Genomic DNA, 26,921 nt, shown 5'->3' with positions numbered 1-26,921 from the left:
ATTAGTGCTTTGTCTTCCTTTGTGCTCCTATTAACTTCTGTATACTCCTCCAATATATCATTACTCATGCTATGTCATAATTATATGCTTACAATTTGCCTTCTTGATCAGTGAATTCTTTGAAGCTAAAGACAATTTTCTCATCTTTGGGGCCCGGCAGTGGGTGTTGCACCGTGTATGTTGAATAAATGAATTATTAAAGATCTTCACATTTGATAATGCTGACAGGGGAGGGGAAGACTAACAAACCATTAACCTTGTTGGCTTATTATATTTTACTGGACTTATGTGTACTTTTTCAGAGGCACCAGTTAACTTCTAACACATCTGTGTCTACAGTAACAAGCTGGGTAATAACATCAATCAATTCTAAGTGAATATACAAGCAAGAAAATACAAAGAGGCTTAATTTCTGCCACTCTGGTCCTTGAAACAATGATTATCATATCACAGCAGTAAGACATTCAATAAGCAGTAGTATGTGAATAATCTTAGATGATAAATCCTATAAAGGTAAGGGATGATAACAGAACAAAAACCAGGTGGAGTTAAAAGCTCCTTACGTTGTGCTTTATGTGATAGCTTTGGGCTGAGCTATGTAAAGCATACAATCATTTCTGAAATAAGGAAAGGAAAGGAGTTGTATTTCACTGCCACTAAAATACAGAAGGCTTTCTGTAAAGAGTGCATACCCCTGTTACAGCACTTACCACACTGCATGGCAATTAGCTGCTTACTTGCTTGTCTCTCTTACCAAACACCGTGATTCTTGAGGGCTCCAACTTTGTCACATTAGTAGCTCTATCAACTAACGCAGCTCCTAGCACATGTTGTGGTCAATAAATATCTCTTGCATGAATTAATGAAGTGAGACAATTAAAAATTTTTAATGACTATCTATCGAATCTTATGAAGGATGTTCTGACTATAAGGTGTGATTTGAGCAAAGGGGCAGAATCAGTGATACAGATACAGAATAAGGGTTAGCAGGTTTTCTTGGGTGAGGCAAAGGCAAATACTGAAGAAGTAAGGGCAAGGCAAGAAAAAAAAAACCCAGCAAACTAGTTAGTTAATGTCATGATGCCTACATTAATGCCACGATACCCAGCAAACTAAGTTCATTTTAATGTAAAAATGATGGGGAATCTGACGTATACACCATAAACATGAATAAATCCTTTGAAAAGCAGTATTATTCTCTGTTGTATATTTGGAAGTGTTTTGACTTTCTTTTCTTTTCCATATGATTAAAAGTTAAAGAACACAAGCTCCAAGATAAGTCTTGCATCAGAAAGGAATTATTTATTTTGTATAAAGATTTGTCAAGCAAACTGTTGGGAAAATAAGTGAAATAATTAATAAGTGTAGACTCAGCAAAACAGCAACATGGTTACAAAAGAAAGGAGAAGTAATTTCCAACTTATATAGGTCTCACGTGGGCATTCTGTAAAAAAACAAATGGCAACTTTTCTGTGCTACATAAAGGTTCATCCTTGTCAACAGAAAATGTAGCACCTGTTAAACAGGTCATAGAATATCTAACCCACTTCAGTTATTATCTGAATGAGGCTTGAACTTAGCGTCAAACTCTGGCCAATGTAGAGCAGAGGAATCTGTTCTTTGGGGAACAGGTTTTTTTTTATGATGTGCATAAAAAATGACTTGGAAATTTTGCTAAAAATGTTTACACATTGGGGATTGTTCTTCCAGCTTTCCTTGTATGCTTGGCAGGCATGTCCATATCTTTAGTCATACATACATACATACATATTATTTCACTTGTTCATTCATTCATTTATTCACCAAACATTTACTGAAAGCCCACTATATATAGGGCACTGTGCTAAGGATTTGGGCATAGGCAACTAACTCTTCTGTATTGATAAAAACAGTTAGTATAGAGATCATGGACATGTGTTGAATATATCAAAACTTTCCTCACTTTCATTGGCCTCTAGTCCCAGAAATAGAACTGCTCTAATTATACTCTGGAATTAATTTAATAACCACATGAAATATAATTTCTAAAATTAGAAATATAATTTCTAATTTCTTTTTTTTTTTCCAACGTTTATTTATTTTTGGGACAGAGAGAGACAGAGCATGAATGGGGGAGGGGCAGAGAGAGAGAGGCAGACACAGAATCGGAAACAGGCTCCAGGCTCTGAGCCATCAGCCCAGAGCCTGACGCGGGGCTCGAACTCCCGGACCGCGAGATCGTGACCTGGCTGAAGTCGGACGCTTAACCGACTGCGCCACCCAGGCGCCCCGAGAAATATAATTTCTAATTTCTAAACCTCAACTTCTCATTAAACAAATAGGTTTATTTGCCAAGCTTACTATGTGTCAGGTATATGATAGGCACTGGGGATATAAAGATCAATTAAGATGTACTTGCCCTTACCATATATGAAAGACCCACAGCTAAAATCATCCTCAAGGGGAAAAACTAAGAGCTTTCCCCCTAAGATCAGGAGCACAACAGGGATATCCATTCTCACCACCATGGTTCAACATAGTACTAGAAGTCCTAGCCTCAGCAATCAGACAATAAAAAGAAATAAAAGACATCCACACTTGCAAGGAGGAAGGCAAACTTTCACTCATCCCAGTGACATGATACTCTACATGGAAAACACAAAAGACTCCACCAAAAAACTGTTAGAGCTGATACATGAATTCAGCAAAGTCACAGGATATAAAATCCATGTACAGAAAGCAGTTGCATTTCTATACACCAATAAATAAGCAGCAGAAAGAGAAATCAAGGAATTGATCCCATTTACAATTAAACCAAAAACCATAAGATACCTAGGAATAAACCTAACCAAAGAGGTAAAAGATCTGTACACGGAAAATTATAGATAGCTTATGAAAGAAATTAAAGATGACACAAACAAATGGAGAAACATTCCATGCTTATGGATTAGAAGAACAAATATTATTAAGATGTCTATACAGCCCAAAGCAATCTACACATTCAATGCAACCCCTGTCAAAATTACACCAGCATTCTTCATCACAGAGCTAGAACAAACAATTCTAAAACTTGTATGGAACCAGAAAAAGACCATGAATAGCCAAAGTAATGTCGAAAAAGAAAACCAAAGCAGGAAGCATCACAAATCTGGACTTCAAGCTATATTACAAAGCTGTAAGCATCAAGACAGTATGGTACCAGCACAAAAACAGACACAAAAATCAATGCAACAGAACAGAGAACCCAGAAATGGACCCACAAATGTATGGCCAACTAATCTTTGACAAAGCAGGAAAGAATATCAAATGGAAAAAAAGACAGTCTCTTCAGCAAATGGTGCTGGAAAAACTGGACAGCAACATGCAGAAAAATGAAACTGGACCACTTCTTCCACAATACACAAAAATAAATTCAAAATGGATGACAGACCTAAATGTGAGACAGGAAACTATCAAAATCATACAGGAGAAAACAGGCAGCAACCTCTTTAAACTCAGCTGCAGCAACTTCTTACTAGACATGTCTCCAGAGGCAAGAGAAACAAAAGCAAAAAATGAACTATTGGGACCTCATCAAAATAGAAAGCTTCTGCACAGTGAAGGAAACAATCAACAAAACTAAAAGGCAACCAACAGAATGGATGAAGGTATTTGCAAAAGGCATATCGGATAAAGGGTCAGCATTCAAAATCTATGAAGAACATATCAAACTCAACACCCAAAAAGCAAATAACCAGTGAAGAAATGAGCAGAAGACACAAAGAGACACTTTTCCAAAGAAGACATCCAGAAGGCCAACCGACACATGAAAAGATGCTCAACATCACTCATCATCAGAGAAATACAAATCAAAACTACAATGAGGTATCACCTCACACCTGTCAGAATGGCTAAAATGAACAACTCAAGAAACAACAGGTGTTGGTGAGGATGCAGAGAAAGGGGAACACTTTTGCACTGTTGGTGGAAATGCAAACTGGTGCAGCCACTCTGGAAAATAGTATGGAGGTTCATCAAAAAATTAAAAATAGAATTACCCTATGACCCAGCAATTATACTACTATGTATTTATCCTAAGGATACAAAAATGCTGACTTGAAAGGTACAATGCACCCCAGTGTTTATAGCATCGTTATCAATAATAGGCAAACCATGGAAAGAGCCAAATGTCCATCGACTGGTGAATGGAAAAAGAAGATGTGGTATACATATATACAATGAAATATTAGTCAGCAATCAAAAAGAATGAAATCTTGCCATTTGCAACAACATGGATGGAACTAGAGTGTATTATGCTAACTAAAATAAGTCAGTCAGAGAAAGACAAATATCATATGATTTCACTCATATGTGGAATTTAAGAAATACAGATGAACATAGGGGAAGGGACAGAAAAATAAGACAAAAACAGGGAAGCAAACCGTAAGAAACTCTTAAGTACAGAGAAAAAAGTGAGGGTTGCTGGTGGGGTGCTGGGTTAAATGGGTGATGGACATTATGGAGTGTACTTGTTGGGATGAGCACAGTAATGAATCACCGAATTCTATTCCTGAAATCAATATTACACTATATGTTAACTAACTTGGATTTAAATTTTAAAAAATGAAAGAAGAAAAAGAGAAGACAAAAATCATGATTTCACTAATATGTGGAATTTAAGAAACACGACAAACATAGGGAAGGAAAAATAAGATAAAAACAGAGAGGGAAAGGGGCACCTGGGTGGGTCAGTCGGTTAAGCATCCAACTTTGTCTTAGGTCATGATCTCACAGTTTGTGAGCTCAAGGGCTGCATTGGGCTCTGTGCTGACAGCTCTGAGTCTGCTTCAGATTCTGTGTCCCCCTCTCTCTCTGCCCCTCCCCTGCTTGTGCTCTGTCTCTATCTCTCAAAAATAAATAAATGCTAAAAAAATTAGAAAAAAAAAACAGAGACGGAGACAAACCATAAGAGACTCTTAAATACAGAGAACACACTGAGGGTTTCTGGAGGGGAGGTTGGTGGGGGATGGGCTCAATGGGTGATGGGCATTAAGGAGGGCACTTGTGGGGATGAGCACTGGGTGTTATACGGCAGTGATGAATCACTGGGTTCTACTCCTGAAACCAACACTACACTGTATGTTAACTAACTTGAGTTTAAACAAATAAAATTTTTAAAAAGACTAAGAAAAAAAAAGACCTATTAGTCTTTAAAGAGCTCCCAATATGAATGGTGGGTAAAGAACAAGACAAATATATACATTAATTGCAATACAATGTACTTATTTTCATATAATGAGTATTTAAAAGATATGCTATGAGAATACAGAAGAAGGAATTCTTCTAGTAGGGAGAAGTCAGTTTTCAAAAGAAGGTAACATTTGAACTGGTCCTTGAAAGATGAATAGTAGAATTTCACCAGAAATAGAAGGAGGGAGCACACACAGGTAAGAAAAACTAAATGAAGAAAGGCATAGAAGCCTAATTATATATAACATATTCAGGTAAGAAATTTTGATATGGCTACAACACTGAAACATATTGGAGTCATAGCTGAAGATGAATCTGAAAACCCAGATTTTATCCTATAGAGGTTGAGGAGCAGAAAAAGTAATAAAATATCAAAACAGAAAGGTAATAGGACCATATTCGATGCATATTTTTGAGCCCCTCCAATGTGACACGTATGGAGCTAGGTGCTGGTGCCACAAAGACGAGCAAGACATTTCTCGATCCTCAAGGATCTACCTCAGACCAGTAAGTTGGTCAACCTTGTGGAAGATGTAGCAGAGAGAGGCTGAATGGAGGGAGAATAGTAGGAAAACCAGTGCAGTAGTGTTGACTAGATCATATAAGGGCATAACAAAAAGGAGGGCATGGTGCCCTGGAAATGGAATTGGCAAGAAGGTCAGACAGACCTTAGTTCAAATCCTAGGTCTGCCATTGGCAAACAGATGATTTGGGGGGCAGGTTATCTAGTTTCTTTGTAGTTGAAGTTCCTAATGTGTAAATGGTGATTACAATACATATTTTTTCAAAGTTGTTAGAGACTAGAAATATTCTAAATCCTATCTAATGCTTAGTTCAATACATTATAGTGATTATTATTAATAAAATAAGAGAACATAGATATAACAGATGTTTAAGAAAAAATAAAAGTAGAACTTAGTGACTGATTACAGGGAATAAAGGAGAAGAATGAATAAATGTGACTCAAATTTTTAGAGTAGATGAGTGGATCAAGTGGGCTAGTGTTCTACCCCTGTCTAGTCTAAATTAGCACTCTGAGAAGTGTGGCATTTTTCTGCGAAGGATCCATGTTTTAAAATTTGTTTTCCCATGAAGCCCAATACATTTCCACGTGTATTTCCCCCCTCAAATATTATTTATAGAACAGCAGGCAGTCTGCCATCAAATAGGAATTCTCTTCAAGACCTTCACACTCATGTGGTTAATTACATGTATAAATGCTTATTTAATCAACTTGATCTTTCTATGAGTCAGAAAAGGCATATTCTATGCCTTCTTGATTAGTATAGGACTCTAAGAAATGAGAGTGTAATTAACTTAATGCAATAAAGTAATGAGTCCCTAAAAGCCAGGCTAAATAAAGAATATACTCTTAAATGCCTGAATGGGCAAAAAAGGGCAATATTTCAGAGGATTACGGAGTTTTTTGGTTTGTTTAAAAAAATCTTTAGGCTTTCTCTAACAGGCTAGAACAGAAAGACTTAAAATATTTCGGAAGATTCTTTTCCCAATGAAAAAGTGGTGCTGATTCCTATAATAATGTATTTTATGAATTTCTATTACAACATTCATAGGTGTAGAAATTCATTTTATGCATTATATTTTATTATGGTAGTGTTGGCTAAAGTACCACAGTGTTCATAGACAGGAAATGACCAAAAATAAACCAGCTTCGCTGTATGCATCCAATGTAAGCAAAGAAAACATTACACCAAGTACTTTCCCATTTCTGGCACGGAAAAGAAACCTGCAATATGTCATTTTACTATAGAGCTGTCCCAAGTACAGTGAAACAGTGAAATCATTAATGGGATATACCAAAGTTTTACAGAATTTCTTCTCTTTATGTGCCTGTAATTTTTTCATGGATACTTGTTTCCAGGCATTTAGTTACACACCCATAAGCCAAAGGTCACAGAAACTCTAACACAAGAATTAGCCACTTTTCTGGCATTATGAAATACTAAAGACTATAAATGGGATTGTTAAAAATGGAAAAAACTTATGTAGCATTAAAAAACAGATTGGAACCCTAAGGAAGGGACTCTCCGACCCTCTAGCTTTCTACCGTCAGAAAGAGCCAGGCTTATATCATTCCAGAAAGATGAAATTAAATTATATTTTTAAAGACTTACAGAGAATATAGTAACACAACTTCTAAAATTTAAAACATTTTACTGTGTACTTTCAGATAAATCAGCACAAAGACTGGACACATGTGTTTGAAATCTCCCTCTAAAAGCCCATTAAAGCAGTTGCACTGGTGTAAACCCACAACAAGTACAATAGTTGGGGGGGGGGGGAGGGACAATCTGCTGTAGGAAGTTTCAGAAAACTTCTGGAAACTGTAAAGAATGTTGAGTGATGAAGAAAAAACAAAAAAAGTCATTGCTTCGAATACATACAAACTGGAGACAAGAACAAAGATGTAGGCCAAACTGCTCAGAAGGCTCTGGAAAGGAAAGAACAGTAGATATGATAGAAGATGGGTGTAGAAGTAAGACTGAAGATCTGTAAAAGGATCCTACCACCTACTTCTCTCACTGCCTATAAAACAGTCAGGCTGAGCGGCATCACAGATGAGTGGGAAAAGGAAAGAATTCTCATTAAATAGGAGTTGGGCAATTGGCTATTCCCGTATGGGAAAAACAAACAAATCGGACCTCTGTCTCAAACTTAAAAAATCAATTCCAAGTGTGATAAAAACTAAAATACGAAGGGCCAAATTTTCAGCTTTAGGAAGACAAAATGGGAGAATATTTATATAATCTCAGTGTAGTAAAGGGTATTTTTCCTTAAACACAATCCAAATGGGGAAACCACAAAAGAAAAGGTATATAAATTGGTATCTTCCAAAATACAAATGTTGTTTAAAGGCAAAGACATATCTGAGATTGCTTGGGGGGAAGCAAAGAGTGAAAAGAAGGCCCAGGACCAAAATCTGAGTAACTCTACCATCTACAGGTTGAGAGGACAGAAGTACTTGAGGATATTAGAAAGACACATAAGGCTAGAAAAGGCTACTAGTAATACAATGTAAAATAATAAATTGTAAACAATGGTCCAAAAGGAAATATTAAGACTGAATTAGGTCCGGAAGATAGCAGGCTTCAAGAAGAATAAATTCTACCCACTAGATAAGTGAGAAGTTCAAAGAAATTTGAATGTAGTAAAGGCAGCACAAATTTCTTCATGTAGTAAACAATAATAAATAAATGAATGAATGAATGAATGAATGAATAAATAAATAAATAAAAGACAGAAAATCAGAAACTCCAGATAAAAACAAACTATGTATGGGGCGCCTGGGTGGCTCAGTCAGTTAAGCGTCCGACTTCGGCTCAGGTCATGATCTCGCGGTCTGTGACTTCGAGCCCTGCGTCGGGCTCTGTGCTGACCGCTCGGAGCCTGGAGCCCATTTCAGATTCTGTGTCTCCCTCTCTCTCTGCCCCTCCTCCGTTCATGCTCTCTCTCTGTCTCAAAAATAAATAAACGTCAAAAAAAAAAAAAACAAACTATGTAAGAAGGCATGGCTCAAATGTGAGGCAAACTAGAGTGTGGCATGGCTTTGAACACATTTTGAAGTGTGATGAAGCGGGGGACTATTTGCATTTGATGCTAAGATTATTTTCCTTGAATGGTTTAGGAAGCATAAAATGAGATTTACAGTACACTACTTAATGCTCAAGTAAAAAATAGTTACATAATCGCAGAAATGTAAACACTGCTTACTAGTTTTCAATCTTTTTTATTGAAATTTTTAATTGTCTATTTATTTTTGAGGGAGGGGGAGAGAGAGAGACAGACAGACAGTGGGGGGATGGGCAGAGAGAGAGAAGGAGAGACAGAATCCAAAGCAGGCTCCAGGACCTGAGCTGTCAGCACAGAGCCCCATGCAGGGTTTGAACTCACAAGCTGTGAGATCATGACCTGAGTCAAAGTTGGATGCTTAACCACCTGAGCCACCCAGGTGCCCCTACTAGTGTTCAATCTTTAGAAGCTACCAATTGACAATGTTGTGGTTATAGAACAGACACAAATAATTTTAATATCAAAATGTAAAAGCATAGCTCATAGTATATAGCAAAATTGTGGTTCCCAAACGAGAGAAAATGGTAGAATAGGGAACTCCAAAACTGCATTCCTCCAGAAAAGTAACAAATATGCTAGCGAAAACTTTCAGAATCAACTCTTTCAGAACTCTGGAATCTAAAAGAAAAAAACATTAGAACAACCAGGGAAATGCATACTGAAGAAGAAACATGCCGAATTTCAGTATGAGAGTTCTGTGCATTTTAACTTAGACTGCTAACATCCCCTACTCCCTAGCTCAGTGGTGGTTTGAAGACGGCAGCCCATATTCTTTGTGCAGGTTGCTGGTACTAGAAAAAGTAACCCATGCCTTACTCTCAAAGAGCTGTGGTCATGCGTTTGACATGTCTGGTGGGTCCCAGCTAAATAGCCTGCCTTTGTTTCACGTGCCTCAGAGTTTCCTCTGGGCACAGGTGGCTTCGTGTGTGGCATTTGTCAAAAGCATTTAATGCAAAAATGTTTTACGTGTTGCCCCGTGGGACAAAAAAAATACAGCAAAAACTTTAAGACAAAAAGAGGCTGGGGAAGAAGACAGTTGGGGGAGTGAGGACTTTGTTAAGTTCTTGTGCATTTCAGGGAATGAGAAGACCCTAAACAATCATCTCCAACTGTTAAAAGAAAAAGACAAAGGAAGAATCTCGAAATAGCAAGAGAGAAATGACTAAGTGACTGGTCCTGTTCAAGGGACCCTCAGGGACCCTCAATAAGATTAACAGCCAGTTTCCCATCAGGAGCCATGGAGGGCAGAAGGCAATGGGATGACATATTTAAAGTGCTGAAAGAAAAAGCTTTCAACCAAGAATTCTATATCCAGAAAAACTGTATTTGAAATGAAGAGAGAAATTACGACAGTCTCAGATAAAAGCTGTGCTTACTGCTAGCACACTTGCCCTACAAAAAAAAAGCTAAGGTAGCCCCTTAGATTGAAATAAAGGGACACTAGGTAGTTACTCAAAGCCAAATAAAGAATATCAGGAAAGGTAATTACATAGGTAAATATAAAAGCCAGTATAACTGTATTTTCAACTGGTACCTCTTCTTTTCCTCTATATGATTTAATAGACAAATGCATAAAATAATAATTATAAATCTATGTTAACATGCACATAGTATACAAAGATGAAATTTGTGATAATAAGAACATACACAGAGTGAAGGCATATAGGAGCAAAATTTTTATCTATTATTGCAACTATACTGGTATTAATGCAACCTAAACTGTTATTATTTATGATATTAATTGTAATTCCCAGGGTAACAACTGAGAAAACAGCTAAGAAATATATACAGTAAAAGGAGTGAGAAGGGAATCACAATGGCACACTAAAAATCACTTGAACACACAAAAAAAGTAGTGGAAGAATTGAGGAACAAAAAAGATATATAAAGAAATCAGAGAGCAAAATGATAGAATTAAGTGCTTTCTTACGAGGACTTGATAGATTAAATTCTCCACATAAAAGGAGGTTTTTAGCAGAACGAATTAAAAAAATAAGATTTAACTATAGGCAAGATTAAAAGACACAAATAGACTGAAATTGGAAGGATGGAAAAAGATATCCCATGCAAATGATAACCAAAAGAGAGCTAGAGTGGCTGCTAATACCAGACAAAATAGACATCATGTCAAAAAGTGTTACAAGAGATATAGGAAGACATTTTACATCGATAAGAAGGTCAATCCATCAGGAAGGTGGAACAGTTATAAATATAGTGCATTTAACATCCAAAATATATAAAGCAAAAACTGACAAGAGTTGAAGGGAGAGATAGATCTGCAATAATAGTTGGAGATTTTAATACCCTACTTTCAATAATAGATAGAATAGGCAGAAAAATCAATAAGGAAATAGAAGACTTCAAGAACACTATAAATCAACTAGATCTAACATACATAGAAGACTTTATCCAACAACATTAGAATGTACATTCTTCTCTAGTGTGCATGGAACATTCTTCAGAATAGACTATATGTTACGTCACAAAACAAATCTCACATAAAACATCTTTTCTGAAAACAATGGAATAAAACTGGAAACCAGTAACAGAAACCTGGAACATTCACAAATTTATGGAAATTAAAACACTTTTAAACAATGGGTCAATGAAGAAATCACAAGGGAAATAAGAAAAGTATAGCTCATAGAAAGTTGCAGTGGACAAAAGTGGGAGAAGTAAAAAGAAGGGTAGACTCATCTTGCACAATGCAAACTTGAGAGCTACTGTCTACAGCAGATGGAACAAAAAAATAGAGGTTTAATTATAGTAAATTACAAAAGTTATCAATAAAAGAACTCTAAGTATATAGTGTTGGGGGATAACAAGTGAGTGAGCTGAATCCTTGTCTATTATGGCCAAAAGTCTATCTAAAATTTTTTTAATGTTTATGTTTGAAAGAAAGAGAGAGAGAGAGAGAGAGAGCAGGGGAGGGGCAGAGAGAGAGGGAGACAACAGAATCAGAAGCAGGCTCCAGGCTCTGAGCTGTCAGCAGAGAGCCCAATATGGGGCTCAAACTCATGAACCGTGAGATCATGACCTAAGCCAAAGCCGGACGCTTAATCAACTGAGCCACCCAGGCGCCCCACAAAAGTCTATCTAAACTTTATAAATCGAGAAAGCATAATATACATTTAGAGATTTGGTAGAAAAGGAGTTAGCAAGGTATTATTTAAAACAAAACACAAACAAAAACAGCAGCCACATAGGTAAAAGGAAAATCAGGTGAATATGCTACCAGGAAAGTGAATGCAAAGGGCCCTTCAAGATGAAGAGTGTCAACTATGTCAAATGGTGTGGAGAGCTCAAGTATAAAACAAAGACTTCAATTTCAGTTAGTCTGGATACTCTGGTTAAGAGCTCCTGGTGTAGGGGTGCCTGGGTGGCTCAGTTGGTTAAGTGTCCAACTCAATTTCAGCTCAGGCCATATCTCAGGGTTTGTGAGATTGAGCCCCATGTCGGGCTCCGTGCTGACAGTGTGCTGGGATTCTCTCTCTCCTCTCTCTCTGCTGTCCCCCCCCCCACCTTGTGCATGCTCTCTCTGTCTCTCTCTCTCAAAATAAATAAACAAACTTAAAAAAAAGCCTCTGGTATATACACATACAAGGTATAATCAGCTTTCAGAAATATTTCTATCTTTCAGATGCAAGAGATTTTACATGAATCACACAACTGCCAACTAAATTGAAGAAATTATCATTAACCATTGTAGAAGTTACAAGTAATTTTACGTTAAAGTTTCACCAATAATTCACTATGTTCAGAGTTTTACTTTTCTGACTTCAAGTATCATCAGTGTCTCCTTGACTTCACAGTGTTTAAGTTCTTAAAAGGATCAGACCGAGAAAATGGTGTCTCCATGGCACTTTGAACTTACATCAGTAAAATACAAATCTTTTGCCAGAAATCATGGATCCCTTTCCAATGATTCATTACTGCTCTCCACATCCTCTCCACTGAACCCATACATCACTTTTCCCATCTCTCCCAAACTCTTCCTTTGTAGTTCTTGCTTAAAAGGCCTCTCTGACTTTGTGGAACTTTTAATAAAAATTCTGAAACTCTTGGCAGTAAGTATAAGGCATAACAATTTTCACTAACAGATACTTCCTCTTTCTCTTGGAACTCATTGCTTGTTTTTGAGGCCATAAAAGTGAAGACTCTATACTTTTAAATGATTTTAGAGGATCACAGAACATTTGGCCATAAGCTGCCTAAAAAGTTCAAAGCGTTGGGAAAATCATATTAGCAGTCTGGGATTCACCTGTCAGAGATAGTTTTGCCAGGTAAAAGAGCAAGTTAATAAACAAAGACATTGCTGCACTCGCTGTAGCCGCCAACACCAATAAAATAGTGGGAATAGTGAATGGTTTAACAAGAGCATAGGATGCATGACTCAGACTGGAGGGAGATAAGGCTGATCACTGCTGAATGCATTGACCCCTTGTTCCATATCTAGTTCTACCATCAACTGCAATATGTTCAGTAATAGCTTCAACTGATCTCCCTCTGGTGACCTTCACTTCTCTTCTCCAACGACCCACTCCATGGCCACAACAGTGGCCTCCAAATCGCTCTGAATGTTGTCATTACTTAGATATGTCCTGCCTTTAAAATCTTCAACTTCAACATCTTAACCCTGATCATAAGCTCCCACTATCTGAGCTCACTATTAACCCTCTTACTTCCCAGGCTTCTCATCTTCAACTTCATTTAGACTTCTGGTCTCAGAAATACTAAATTTTCTCCTAATCTGTAGGCAACCTTCTATTTTTTAATTCTTTAAAAGTCTAGCCCAGACCATATGACCCATCATTTTTCCTTTTATCATTATACATGAATTTTTTATTATTTACCTTTGATCCTTTATCTCCTTATTCTTTATCAAACACACATGGCTTCTCTCCTGTTATACCTACCTACTCTGTGCTCCTGGAATACTCATTCAACAATTCTGACTATAGTTGCTACAATTTCATAGTCTCTAAGCTCATTTAGTTCTTCAGAATTTTCCTTCAATCTTTCAACACTTCCCTAATTAGCTCCCTCTGGATACCAAACAAGACCTGGAAAAATGGAGATATACCATGATTTTTAAAGTGATGATTTATTATCTTAAGAATGTCAATACCTCTGAAATTAATGCCTTAAATGTCATTTGAATATGATTTTTAACATTTCTGTTTAGATGAATAATTTTTCACTGAAGTATACTCAACATACAATGTTAGTCATAGATTAAATGATTTTAAAGTTCATATGGAAGAACAAGTATGGGAGAATTAAAACTCTGAATAGTGTAAGATTTCCCCCACATAGATATTAAAATGTACTAAAAAACTACTATCATCAAAATAGTTCTGATTATTAACACAGATAAACAGATAAGTGAAATGGAATAGGAAGTTCAGAAATATTTCCAAATATTTACGGGAACTTAATGTAAGAGGCAAATGGCATTCTCATTAAAAAAGAGAATACCTTGGGGCGCCTGGGTGGCGCAGTCGGTTAAGCGTCCGACTTCAGCCAGGTCACGATCTCGCGGTCCGTGAGTTCGAGCCCCACGTCAGGCTCTGGGCTGATGGCTCAGAGCCTGGAGCCTGTTTCTGATTCTGTGTCTCCCTCTCTCTCTGCCCCTCCCCCGTTCATGCTCTGTCTCTCTCTGTCCCAAAAATAAATAAACGTTTAAAAAAAAAAAAAAAAGAATACCTTAATTAAGCAATGCTACGATCAATTAACCAATTGAAATAAAATCAGGTTAGACTCTCACCGAACACTACATATGAAAATAAAGTTGATGTAGAAAGAACTAACTTTTAAAACCTTATTAAAATTTTTGAATATAATGTGTAAGATTATTTGGATAAACTTGGATCTAGGAAACCATCTTAAGGAAGATAGGGAAAAAAAATTTTTTAAAAAGAGCCATCAGAAATAAACTGACTTGTGTAGTGTATGTCATAAATCTAAAGTTTTAACTTTATAAAATGTTATAGTTCTGACCAAGTAAAAGAATATTACATAAAGCTCTAGGGCAATATAAGAAGGATATATATTTGTTTTATAAATTGTCACTTGATTAAAATCGCTATTCTTATTGCTTTTTTTTGCTAGCTGAAAGGGCTGAGAGGCTCTGCATGTGGATATGATACCCACGTGAGCTAAAGTAAGTACACGGATCAATATAAATTAATCCTATAACTAACATTTTTGAAGTATATTTGTCTAAATATATGTCACACTCTTTAACTCCGGAAAACTTCCAAAATGTTAGTCTAATGCCTCTTAAATTATTTTTTTCATGGCATTCTTTGTGTATGAAAAAGTTCATAGAATATGACCTGAAAACTCAAAAGAAAAGCTACATCACATTCAGTTTGAAGTGTGCTTCGTAATTTGGTTAAGGTCATTAGGTAATAGAGCTTCATCAAACGAAATCAAATTGGTATGCATTCTATCTTTGACTTTCAGGCTTTATTTTTAAGTTACATACATTTTTAAAATTATAAATAAACTATACACATAAATATGCTTTATATCCCTCACATTTACTTGATTCCAATATGCTTTCTTAAGAGGAAGAGAAATATGTAAAATCTACATAATGTACCCAGATTTGCTCACAAACCAGGGGATATGTAATTATGTGGCACCTATGTCACAGAAGAAAAGAGGCTGTAAGGCACTGGGATAGATCGATATTATAGAACACAACTGGAGTAATTATTCAGATTTTATGCCAAAATTGCTTAATACTATTAGTTAGGAGTAAGGTCTTGTGCTGGCTGCTGGGTCAAGACCATCAGCAATCAGAATCAGGATTCTTTTCCTCTTCAAGTTATACTCTAGTAGGGAAGACAGGAAACAACTAATTACCCACTAGTTATTTAATCATGGTTATGTAAGTGCTGAGAAGGGGGGAGTGCACAGTACTGAGAGAGATAAGAGACGTATCTGATCTAGTCTAGTCTCCAGGGGGTAGTTAGGGAAGGCTTTCCGGGGACATGAGGTTTAACTTTAAAACTGGCAGGCTGGCATTAGCCAGGGCAGGGGGAGGGAAGCAGGGCAGGGAAGTAGTGGCAGGGGACAACACAGCTGTTTGTAGCAGCAAGGCTCTGAGATGGGAAGTAACCGATCTGAAAGGCCCTGAGGCACCGTCAAATTAGTGTCCGATGATGAGGGATGAAATCTGGGGTTTTTTTCCTATGAAAAATAGTAAAGTACTGAAGTGTGTGTGTGTGTGTGTGTGTGTGTGTGTGTGTGTGTGTGTGTTTTAATTAGGGGTCAGTTTATATTTTCAGTGTTTCTACCTTCACTTTTAAATTTAAACTTCTAGAGGCACCTGGGTGGCTCAGTCGGCTGAGCGTCCGACTTCGGCTCAGGTCATGATCTCACAGTTCGTGGGTTCGAGCCCCACGTTGGGCTCTGTGCTGACAGCTCGGAACCCGGGGCCTGCCTTGGATTCTGTCCCCCTCTCTCTCTGCCCCTCCCCGGCTCACGCTCTCTCTCTGTCTCTCAAAAATAAATAAATGTAAAAATAAATAAATTTAAATTTCTAATCTTAGTAGGCTTTCTTAAGATAACTATTTTTAAATAGTTATATGTGAAATAGTTCCCCATTTCTGCTCCAAACTCAGTTCCCCAAAGACACTGGTACCTGGAAAGAATACCATTCATACCCTGTTTCCTCTGGAAATGCAGAGACGACGGCGCTTCCATGGAGCTGAGAGGGGTCCTGAGAAGGAGAGTCAGAAACTTTTGTATCTTGATTTGTAGCAATGTTGGGTGTTCGATGCTGTTGCAAGTCCCACTTTCGAGCTACGTTGTTAATTGTTAACCTTTTCTTCTCCTATGAAGAAGTTTATTGTGACAAGAATTATATAAAGCAATTTTTGCAGCAGGCGAGTATCCCTGAAGCAAGTTGTCTGTACTACTTATCACACTTTTTAAAGGAGTCTTACTCCTTATACGTAGCTGCAAATAGGCTCCTACAAGTACGGCGGCCTTATTTACCCTGTGCATTCAAACATCTCAACCGTGGTCTGTCATCCTTAAAGAGAAAAAATTACACACAAACAATAATTACTCCCATTGGAGATACGAAAATTAGCTATCTGAAAGTTTAATTTGGCAGAAGTTTTTATACTTGTTATCTGAGATTTTAATTGGACAGAAATTTATATGCTTCTGTGTTTCAACGTAGTGAGAAGAAAACTAATAATATTTTAATTTTCCTACCTAATAACTCAGACTACTACGATGCAATAATCTTGGTTGAGAGGTGGGGAGAAGAAGGGGGGATTGGTCAATGTTCCAAGCTTCACAGCATGAATTACAATGTCTGAAAATGAAGAAGAACATAAAGACCACTAAAAGAAATTGTACTAGGTTGAAATATTTCTAGGTAACTACTACCATCCCAGAGGAATAGGAAAGAAGTAATTCAGTATCTGCAATGGATGTCTTAGTAGAGTGGTTTTCATATTTTACCTAGCGTGCCTGAAACCACCTGGAGAACTTCTTAACCCACCAACTGCGGGTTCTCACGCCTTTCAGGTTTAGTGTGTTTGAGGTGGGGCTTGAGAATTTGCATTTCTAAAAGCTCCCAGTTGTTGTTAAGGCTACTGGTCCAGAAGGAAAATGTGCCAGGTTGCAATGTTTCTACTCAGCTTGTATTAAGTTGATAAAGAAAATAATCACTACTCTGGTAAAGTCTCCATTATCAAAAGTTAACATTTTTAAATGGCATGTCCATATGGTCAGAGTGCTAAAACTAGACACTTCCCCTTTCCTCTTTACTGAGAGCACGCTCATCCAGTCAGCTGTGTGATACTGACTTCTCACCTGCTGCCTCTGGAGTCGGTGAGGGCTGTTAGGAAAATTCTTTGCCCATTTCCTCAGGGAATATGTACATGTAGAATAATACATTTTTTGTTCCATCTCTTTGCCTGTATTTGGAGATCTAAAATTTTAGCATGGAAAAATGGCACTGGGTAGGAATGAAAACTGATAACAAAGCTTAATTAAAACTAAACTTTTTAGAAGTTCTGTGTTTAAAAATGTTTTTAGCATGGGTTCTTTCTCTGTTGCATGGCATTTCAAGTTTGTCTATATCGTTAAATGGGTTATGCTTAATATGTGTATACTTCTGAGACTTTGGGGCATTTTATGTGTATCCCCCTTGTCTAAAGCAAGTAGGAATCTGCTATTCTACTGTCAAAAAAAATTTTTTTTCCAAATCTGTATTAACGGCATCCTACCCTAAGGAATCCTATTTCAGTTATTCATGGATAACTGATACAACCCAATTCTTAATCTAAGTAGTGTCATTTTTACTCAGTATCAAGCTACTTTGAAAGAGCCAGGGGCAGTGAGTTAATAATGGCAGATGGCTGTCACGCTGGCTCCATGCATTTGGTTTCCTGGCTGACTGGTAGTTGGTGGAAAGAAATATTCTTAATGAGGCAGATATAGCTATGTTTAGAAAAGAGATACACAATATCTCTATACCAGTGAGTATGTTAACAAATTTATAAGATACCCTGAAAATACAAACACTTTCCTATACCTACCCCAAAGTTAAAGTTCCTTTATTTGGATCACTGAAATTAGATCAACACCAGGTTGACTAAGAGAATGGATGACTAAGAGTACTGGGGCCAGGAAGAGGAAGACATATTTTAAAACAGGAGTGCAGCCTGGGGTCAGGTGGGGGTCACTGGCTGGCCAGGGGGCCACATAAGGGCTCTAGGTATCTGGTGCAAGAGAAAAAGCAAGAGAAAGGCCAGAGATTCTGCAAGGCAGAAGAGGGGGTCCCCAAGGAAAATCTTCTGCTCGAAGATCATGGATGCATTTGGCATATCAATTACAAACATGTCTCTACAGCTAGACAGCAATATATTGCCAAGTCCGTGTTAAGGTGGCAATTATTTTAGAAGATTCCAAATTTCAGCTTTTGTCACTTGAGTCTATTCTTCATAATCCAAGCAATTCCACACCAGTATATCCTGTAACCATCACTTCCATTTATTTCCAAGGTTGCAAAGAAACCAGAAAGATAGAAAAGCAACAAGGCAGAAGATACGTGTCAATGAACTCTTCTGGTCCCTTCATAACCACCCACCCACTTTTCTTAACGATCAATAGGTGTTGTCGCATAAACAATAGCCAGCAAATGCTGAGGGTCTTTGGTACTGTGATCTCAAATCTGAGCTAGGGGTAGAATCCAGATCTCTGGATTTCCCATGCTTTTCCCCTAACTAAAAAATTTTAAAGCTAAATAACTCTCATAATTAAAGAGTCCTATTTGGTGACTTCAAGTGAAGCATTCTTTTTTTTTTTAAGTTTTTATAAAAATTTCCCAAACGTGTAAAAACCACATTGGCTAAATATTTAATGGCACATTTCCAAAAATGCCGACAGTGGAAAGCATCTGAATCGGGTATATAAGAAAAACATTTTAGTGCAAAGGTGGAGTCAAGTGCAATTTGTTGCCTCAACTTGTAAGGCTCAACGTACAATGGTGCCTTTAGAAGCTAAATCGCCAATGGAGCTTCTTTGTTTTTCTTCCTTCCCATTCTCCAGTGCTCAAACAAAAATGTACTTTTGGTCCGAGAGCTTTATTTATTTACTTATGTATTTTTATTCATTTATTCATTCATTCACTTATGTATCTGAAAGCAGCAGCTGTACAATAGGAAATATAGTTGATCCTTGAGCAACATAGGGGTTGGGTTAGGAGTGCTGACAATCTGCATAGAACTTTGGACTCCTCAAAAACGTAACTACTAACAGCCTACTGTTGTTTGGAAACCTTCCTGATAACATAAACAGTTGATTAACAGATACTCTGTATGTTATATGTGTTATATACTGTATTCATATAATAAATTAAGTTAGAGAAAATAAAATGTTATTAAGAAAATCATAAGGAATAGAAAATCCATTTACAGTACTGTATTGTATTTATTGAAAAAAATACATGTAATAAGTGCACATGTGTGGTTCAAACTCATATTGTTCAAGAATCAACTCTGCTACTTTTTGTAAATGAACTATTCCAAAAGTTTACCAATAGTATCATCTGGCAATGGTAAATCTTGCTCCTACACATTGAAAAAATATTGCCTACAACTATATTTCCTATAAACCAAAGTGTCTTTTTGGCCAACCCTTAGAAATATTCCAAAATAGTTAAGACTAATATCCTATTGGCTAAAATCAATATGACAGAGATGTCAAGAGAGGGCTTAGGTACATCTAATTAATGGGATGAGGGGAAACATAAAAGTTGGGGAGGTGTCAGGAGGTTAGAAACAACAGCAAGTGAGAAAATTGTAGCACAATGGGTAAGAGTTCTAAACACTTTTGAAGTAGTAGGCTTGAGCCAAGAGGGTCGGGACCAAGTTGGTTTTCTTTTTTGTGAATTTCGGAGTAGTTTTCATAGAGTAAGACATATTGATTCAAGCATACCCCTTGATCGTTTTTGACAAATGCATACACCTGTGTAACCCATACCCCTATCGAGACCCACATTTCCATCGCCCCAATAAGTTCCCTTGTTTCCTAAGTTTATTTTGTACAACTTTGTATCCCTACTAGTCATTTTTTGAATTCTAAACGGCATTTTCATTTTTAAAAAGAAAAGCACCCACATTAGACAAGACTGAGTAATGATAACCAGCGTGATATCTTTAATTTTAGAAGAGGATGAGCATGATCCAGGCTGCAAACTGTAAGCTGTCTTCATTCATCATACTTCTGTGATGCGAATGTAAAATATTTTAAGAGGAAGCATTTTATTTAAGGAAAATTTATCTGATATGCTAAATTATCTAAATCTAGTTTAAAACAAATTTTAATTCCTAAATCCTCAAAATCTTTACCACCTCTACAGAAGAGAGGCTAGTAGAGAAAGTTTTTAAATGTAAGAAGCAATTATCACAAAAGAAACCCATGTATCAGAGCTCATTAAAATAGCTCAGTAAAGACAGTGGTCTATTAACACTGTCTTCTGAAATGAAGCCCACATGGCAGGGACACACAGGGTGATGCACTGGTGTGGAAAACAACTGTAGCTTGTGCTCTATTTTCCATCTCTTCCTTTTAAAATGTCTAGCTTTTGCATGTGTTTTATACTGTACATTATGTCGCAATTCAGAAGCACAGGTTTATTTATAGGTAACTGCTAAAAGTTTTCAGGGTAAGTGTTAAAAACATTCTACTGATAGGAATGAAAACTTTACCAAATGTGGAAACTGCTCTTTCAGCTGACTAGCTAGCTAGTTTCGGCGTAGGTGAGTGTGCGGGCACACACATGCATGCACTCGTTCGAGAAAGTACCTTCAGCAAGGATTGTTTATGACTTTCCCGCTTCTTCTCTTCCTCTTTTTTGGCTACAACAGATGCCATACGCCTTTCTTCTTCCTAAAAGAAAAAGTGTTGACAAGTGTTATGAAGTACTTAACCTTTATTTCTTGGGTTCGGCAAGCCTGGTTCTCTTTGTGAGAAGCGTACGACTTGCTCGTGGAAAAATGTCTCGTTTTCTGCTTCCTTCCCAATTGTAAAAAAAACTATGTTCTTAACTCTACTCCCAATTGTTGATGTGAGTTGAGCCTAGCTAATACATGAAAGAAAACAGAATGAAAAGAGCAAGAAGAAAGGGGGAGCAGGTTTACATAGTTTTTTCTCAAGAGCCATGCACTACAGTTTCACATAGAAAGACTTAAAATCTTTCTACTATGAAGATAAAAATGACCAGCATTACACTTCTCACAACTTTTATTTGATCTATGGATGTAAATTCAGAGCCTTTTAAATAATAAAACAAGTGTGAAAGCCTTTTAAAACTCTCCATATTGGGGCGCCTGGGTGGCTCAGTTGGCTGGGCGTCCGACTCCGGCTCAGGTCACGATCTCACAGCCCGTGAGTTCGAGCCCCGCGTCAGGCTCTGGGCTGATGGCTCAGAGCCTGGAGCCTGCTTCCGATTCTGTGTCTCCCTCTCTCTCTGCCCCTCCCCCGTTCATGCTCTGTCTCTCTCTGTCTCAAAAATAAATAAACGTTAAAAAAAAAAAAATTTTTTTTAAACTCTCCATATTAAATATTAATAAAATTATTCTCCATTAATACACTACTTTTACTTTCTTTAAGTTGATTTGGCCAGTCTAACTTCTTAAATTCTAAAAACTACAAAATAACATTATGGTTTAGAAAAAATTTTAAAAATCGGCCACAATTCCAACATGGTAAATCACATCTTGTCGTTTCTGTGTCACCTTATAATGTTCACTATATTATATGTATACACAATGTGGGTCATGGGCTTTTTTCCCCCTAAAGATTATCACATTTTGCAAATTATAACCATGTAACTTTAAATTTTAGTATCAAAAGATTTGCAGGTGTTCAAGATGATGTCACAATTTGAGAAAACACTTCCTTCTGAAAAGACAAGCTTGAAAATATCTTCAGAGATAGAAACTACAAAAAGTAATTTAGCACATTTGATTCCTCTTTCAGAAATGAAAACATACAGAAAGTGAAATGAAAAAATCCAGTGGAAGGGAGTTGAAGAGCAAATTGTACACAGCTAAAGAGAATCAGGCAACTGGAAAACAGGTCAGAAAAAATTTTCCCATATACCTTCATAGAACCGTATCTTCCCCCACAATAGGACTTAACCAGTTCCATTTTAATTATTTCTGCTACTCTCTCTCTCCTGTCCTACCCCAAAAGCTCTTTGAAGGTATGGACCATGTCAGCTCCTGACACAGTCAGGATAGCCAATAAATATATGTTTGAAGAATTAATTATTAAATATACATCTTCATAGATCTGTTCAATAATTTCCTAAAACCAGGACCACTAAATCAAATGGAAGACACCTTTTTCTAGGGCTCTTGATACGTTGACAAACTGCCCTCCATAAACGTAGTATTGATTTCCACCCCTACCAGAAGTCGGTGTGTGATTTAAAACATGACAGATAGTCACAAGAGCTGTTGACCAAGTATTCCTGTGTCTTTCCACGTCCAGGCCATACTGTATGATAGCAATTCTTGTCCCTTGAAAGTTAGGTGCGGTTATGTGGCCTCCTTTGACCAATGTCATATGAACAAAAGTAACATGTGTTTACTTCTGGAGGAAGATTTCAAAGACCGTGAATGGCATAGCTGTTCTCTCTCTCACCTCTGCTATCGGATCTGTAAAGCCCCACATGGTGGGTACTTTGAAGGCCTTGGTGCTGGAATGAGAACAACACAGAGCAAAGTTCCCAGACCACATACTATGGGCAGACAGGCAGTATGAGCATGAAATAAACCTTGTTGCTTTAATCCACTGAGGTCAGAGAAATTGTTACTACAGTATAATCTAGCCTATCCTGATCAGTACATATATTATGTTAGAAGTAAGGAAGGTGAAAGAGGCCATGAAAATGTATTCTGGGGGGTGAGCCATTATAAATACTTTTGAAAAGAAAGAAAAGACCTAGACTAAAGAGGTATATAAAAAATGCACAAAGAAAAATTATCATGGAGCTAAAAAGAAAACCAGAAATGCATCCATTGGAACACTCTAATTTTAGAAATGAAGAACTGAATATTCTGAGAAGGTTAGTAATTTATACAAGGTCACATGGCTAGTGACAAAGTCAGGATCAGGATCAGAAGCCATGTCTTGTGAGAAATGGAATTTGTAGTATTTTTTATAATAAGAACACATTTAAATGTATTTTACTGATTTTAGAAAGATATGAAAACTATTAAAGTTCAGTAGTAATCTGCTATATGGTTTAATTGTTTTAAAGGGAATGGAAATTGAATGTGACTTTTGGTGAATTTGAAGTCTTTTACAATATGGAAAATAGTTATTCTTGGTGTTTGAAGGCTGAATAGTGGTTATGAGGAGAAATATAGTGAATAGGAAATTCAGAAGCTTGATTCCTAGCTTCCCAAAATAGCTGGATTAACAATTAAACTCTCTGGTTCAGTAAATACTGATTTGGAACCTATTAAGTATAACCTGTTTCAGAACAAACTTTTTAAAAGAGCAAACTATATTGATGTTCAATTGTTGATTCATCTATAAAATGTGAACTAGAAACAGATTGGTAATTCAAAGAGCCAATTTCAAACAGTACTGGAAACTGTATGGATCACGTATTACACATACTTAACAGATGATTTCATCAGATTTTCAAAAAGAATTTGAGCTTCTATTAAAGGCAGTAGGACTTTAAAAGGAAGGCTAAACCTAAGAAAACTGGATACATGCCAAATCAACTCAAATATTGAGTGTTTTAAGGAATTTATACATCTGATGACTATATTTCAGCCCAAATAATTATAGAGTAACTAAACTTGGAAACAAAAATAAACCTCTAATTGTAAAGATAAGCTATAAATCTGTTGGTAAGAAGGAAAAAACTGTAAAATTCTGGCATCTTCATGATAATAGTTCAATGTCTGGGATCAAAGCCATATCCTTTATATAGCAAAGGAAAAGGATCTATCTGGGACCAAAAAATATATACTTTTTTCCTGACTTCAGTCTGTCGTGAAGATAAAATATAGAAATGACTTCAAATTAATTAAGAAGTACTGTGATTTAATAGGTGTTTGATAACGTAGATTATACTCTGTTAGCAGACTATTAAGGCTCTAAACAATGCATATTTTATATGAGAAGTTTTGCTCCAATAAATAATAGTGGTCCTAATATAGGCAGTAATTTATTATGTGGAATTTAGAAAAATACGTGGCAATGTGGGTTTTTAAGCATATACTTTAGAATAGTTAGTTATAAAAGACATTACTTCCTTGACTCCAACAAATATTAAAACAGACTTTAAAATCAGAGTTTTTGTCTACAAGAGATATTTTTCATTTAAACAACCTTTTTCTTAACAGAGAAAACTGATTTTTCTAGGTCATAGTTAATGTCAGAGTGAAGGCTGGAAGCCAGGTCACCTGACTTCTCTTGGCCCAGGGATATTAGCTCTTAAATGTTAGTGGGGAGGGGAGGCAGAATAGGCTAGGTTATGCTGCCGTAACAACTTCAAAAGTTATAGGAGCTTATGACAAAAGCTTACTTCTTTTTTTTTTTTTTAAGTTTATTTATTTTGAGACAGAGAGAGCATGCAGGGGAGGGGCAGAGAGAAAGGGAGAGAGAGAATCTCAAGCAGGCTCTGCACTGCCAGCACAGAGCCCCACGCAGGGCTCGAGCTCACAAACTGTGAGATCATGACCTGAGCTGAAATCAAGAGTCAGACGCTTAACTGGCTGAGCCACCCAGGTGCCCAGACAAAAGCTTACTTCTTTTTTTTTTTTTTCCAACGTTTATTTATTTTTGGGACAGAGAGAGACAGAGCATGAACGGGGGAGGGGCAGAGAGAGAGGGAGACACAGAATCGGAAACAGGCTCCAGGCTCCGAGCCATCAGCCCAGAGCCTGACGCGGGGCTCGAACTCACAGACTGCGAGATCGTGACCTGGCTGAAGTCGGACGCTTAACCAACTGCGCCACCCAGGCGCCCCAAAAGCTTACTTCTTGATGGTTCAAAGAACACTACAACTGCCCTCCATGTACTGCCTAAGTATTCCTGGGTGCTGTGATCTGACGGCATCTTCAACTCAATACATGCGTCCACAATGACCACCACAGGAGAAAAGCAGTGAAAATCATACATCGGCTTTTAAATGCTTCTGCCTGAAAATTATATACATTACTTCTGCTCACACTTCATTGGCCAAAGCAAGTTGCACAACCACACCTAAGTTAAGGGCAATGCTTCCACCTGTCAAAAAGAGGAGGAGAATCAGAACGTATTGGCGAGCGTCAGTAATGGCTACCAAAACAGAAAACTCACTTCTGTCTCAGATAAGGCTGTTCCAATTCTTGGGAGAGCAAACTGTAAACAAGGTCATATTAAGCCAATAAATGTGGGTCTGAAGTGAAAACTTTAGAAATTATGAAGTCGTGTCTGTTTCAGAATTCTGAGAATAGTGCCTGTGTTAGAAAAACACTGCCTTAGAAATTAAAAGGAGAAAATTCTGCCTCCTAGAATTGTCCATACGATTGTCCTTGTTCTAGGCCCCCAAAATGTGTCTATTCTCTTTTTTTATGGACAGTTGTGAAAATATTTGAAGACCACTGTAATATCTTCCTTATGGCTCCCCTCTGTCAATGAGTTGTGCCAGGTCCTCTGGACATACTCTAGTTCGTTGTCACCCCCTAAAACTAATAGTTCAGGTGAAATCTGATCATTAAAGAAAAAATGGGGACTACTGTCTCCATTTTTCTGAATTGTTTCTATAAATGATATTGTTTCAAACATATTTACTTCTAATGATCACATCTCACAAGTAACTCAATTTGCTGAGTCTCATCTCACGTAACTCTGCATTTGTGCTGGGGATTATTTGTTGTCATGGAGTAAAGTCCAGGATTTTCAATTTATCTATTTTTGTCTTGCTAAATTATGCTTATTTTTCTACACTAGAGGTCAGCAAATTTTTTCTGGAAAGAGCCAAATAGTAAATATTTCAGGCTTCGTGAGCCACGTGAGATCTCTATCACGCATGGTTTTTCTTTTATTTTTTAAAAATACAATGCTTTAAAAAAAAAAATCTATAAACCATCTCTTAGCCCGAGACCTGCTCAGAAATAGTCTGCAGAATAGATTTGGCCCACAGGCTGTTGTTTGCCAAACCCTGTTCTAGATTATTGAGCTACTTTGGGATTGTGATTCGATTAACCAGTATATCAGGATCTCCAAGTTCTCTAGTTCCTGTCAATTATATACTTTCTCAGAAAAACAGAAATATTCTCATCTAGTCATTAACAAAAATATTGAATCAGGGGTGCCTGGGCGACTCAGTTGGTTGGGTGTCCTAATTCAGCTCAGGTCATGATCTCGTGGCTCATGGGTTCGAGTCTCTGTGTTGAGCGCTGTGCTGACAGCTCAGAGCCTGGAGCCTGCTTTGAATTGTGTCTCCCTCTCTTTCCGCCGCTCCCCTGCTCACATTCTGTCTCTCTCTCCCTCTCAAAAATACATAAACATTTAAAAAATATTTATATATTGAATCGAAAGGGCCTGAGGAAAAAGCCTCAAGGCACACCAGTACA

General features: G+C 37.2%; 1 protein-coding gene across 6 annotated transcripts in view; it reads right to left on the bottom strand.

Annotated features, from left to right (window-relative positions):
- The window catches only part of LRRC49 (leucine rich repeat containing 49), a 149,617-nt gene that overhangs the window by 31,887 nt on the left and 90,809 nt on the right, over window positions 1-26,921 (bottom strand). For all 6 annotated transcript variants that reach the window (XM_040493129.1, XM_040493130.1, XM_040493132.1 and 3 more), the window contains 2 exons: window positions 21,139-21,222; window positions 16,476-16,645 (listed from right to left, as the gene is read on the bottom strand). In XM_040493129.1, the coding sequence (XP_040349063.1) occupies window positions 16,476-16,645; window positions 21,139-21,222 (254 nt within the window). The remainder of the gene's footprint in view (window positions 1-16,475; window positions 16,646-21,138; window positions 21,223-26,921) is intronic.

This window comes from Herpailurus yagouaroundi, unplaced genomic scaffold, assembly GCF_014898765.1.
Source record: "Herpailurus yagouaroundi ecotype Mexico unplaced genomic scaffold, PumYag 184, whole genome shotgun sequence".
NCBI lineage: Eukaryota > Metazoa > Chordata > Mammalia > Carnivora > Felidae > Herpailurus > Herpailurus yagouaroundi.
The sequence above is the reverse complement of the archived record's forward strand: the minus strand, read 5'-3'. Positions and strand labels throughout refer to the sequence as shown.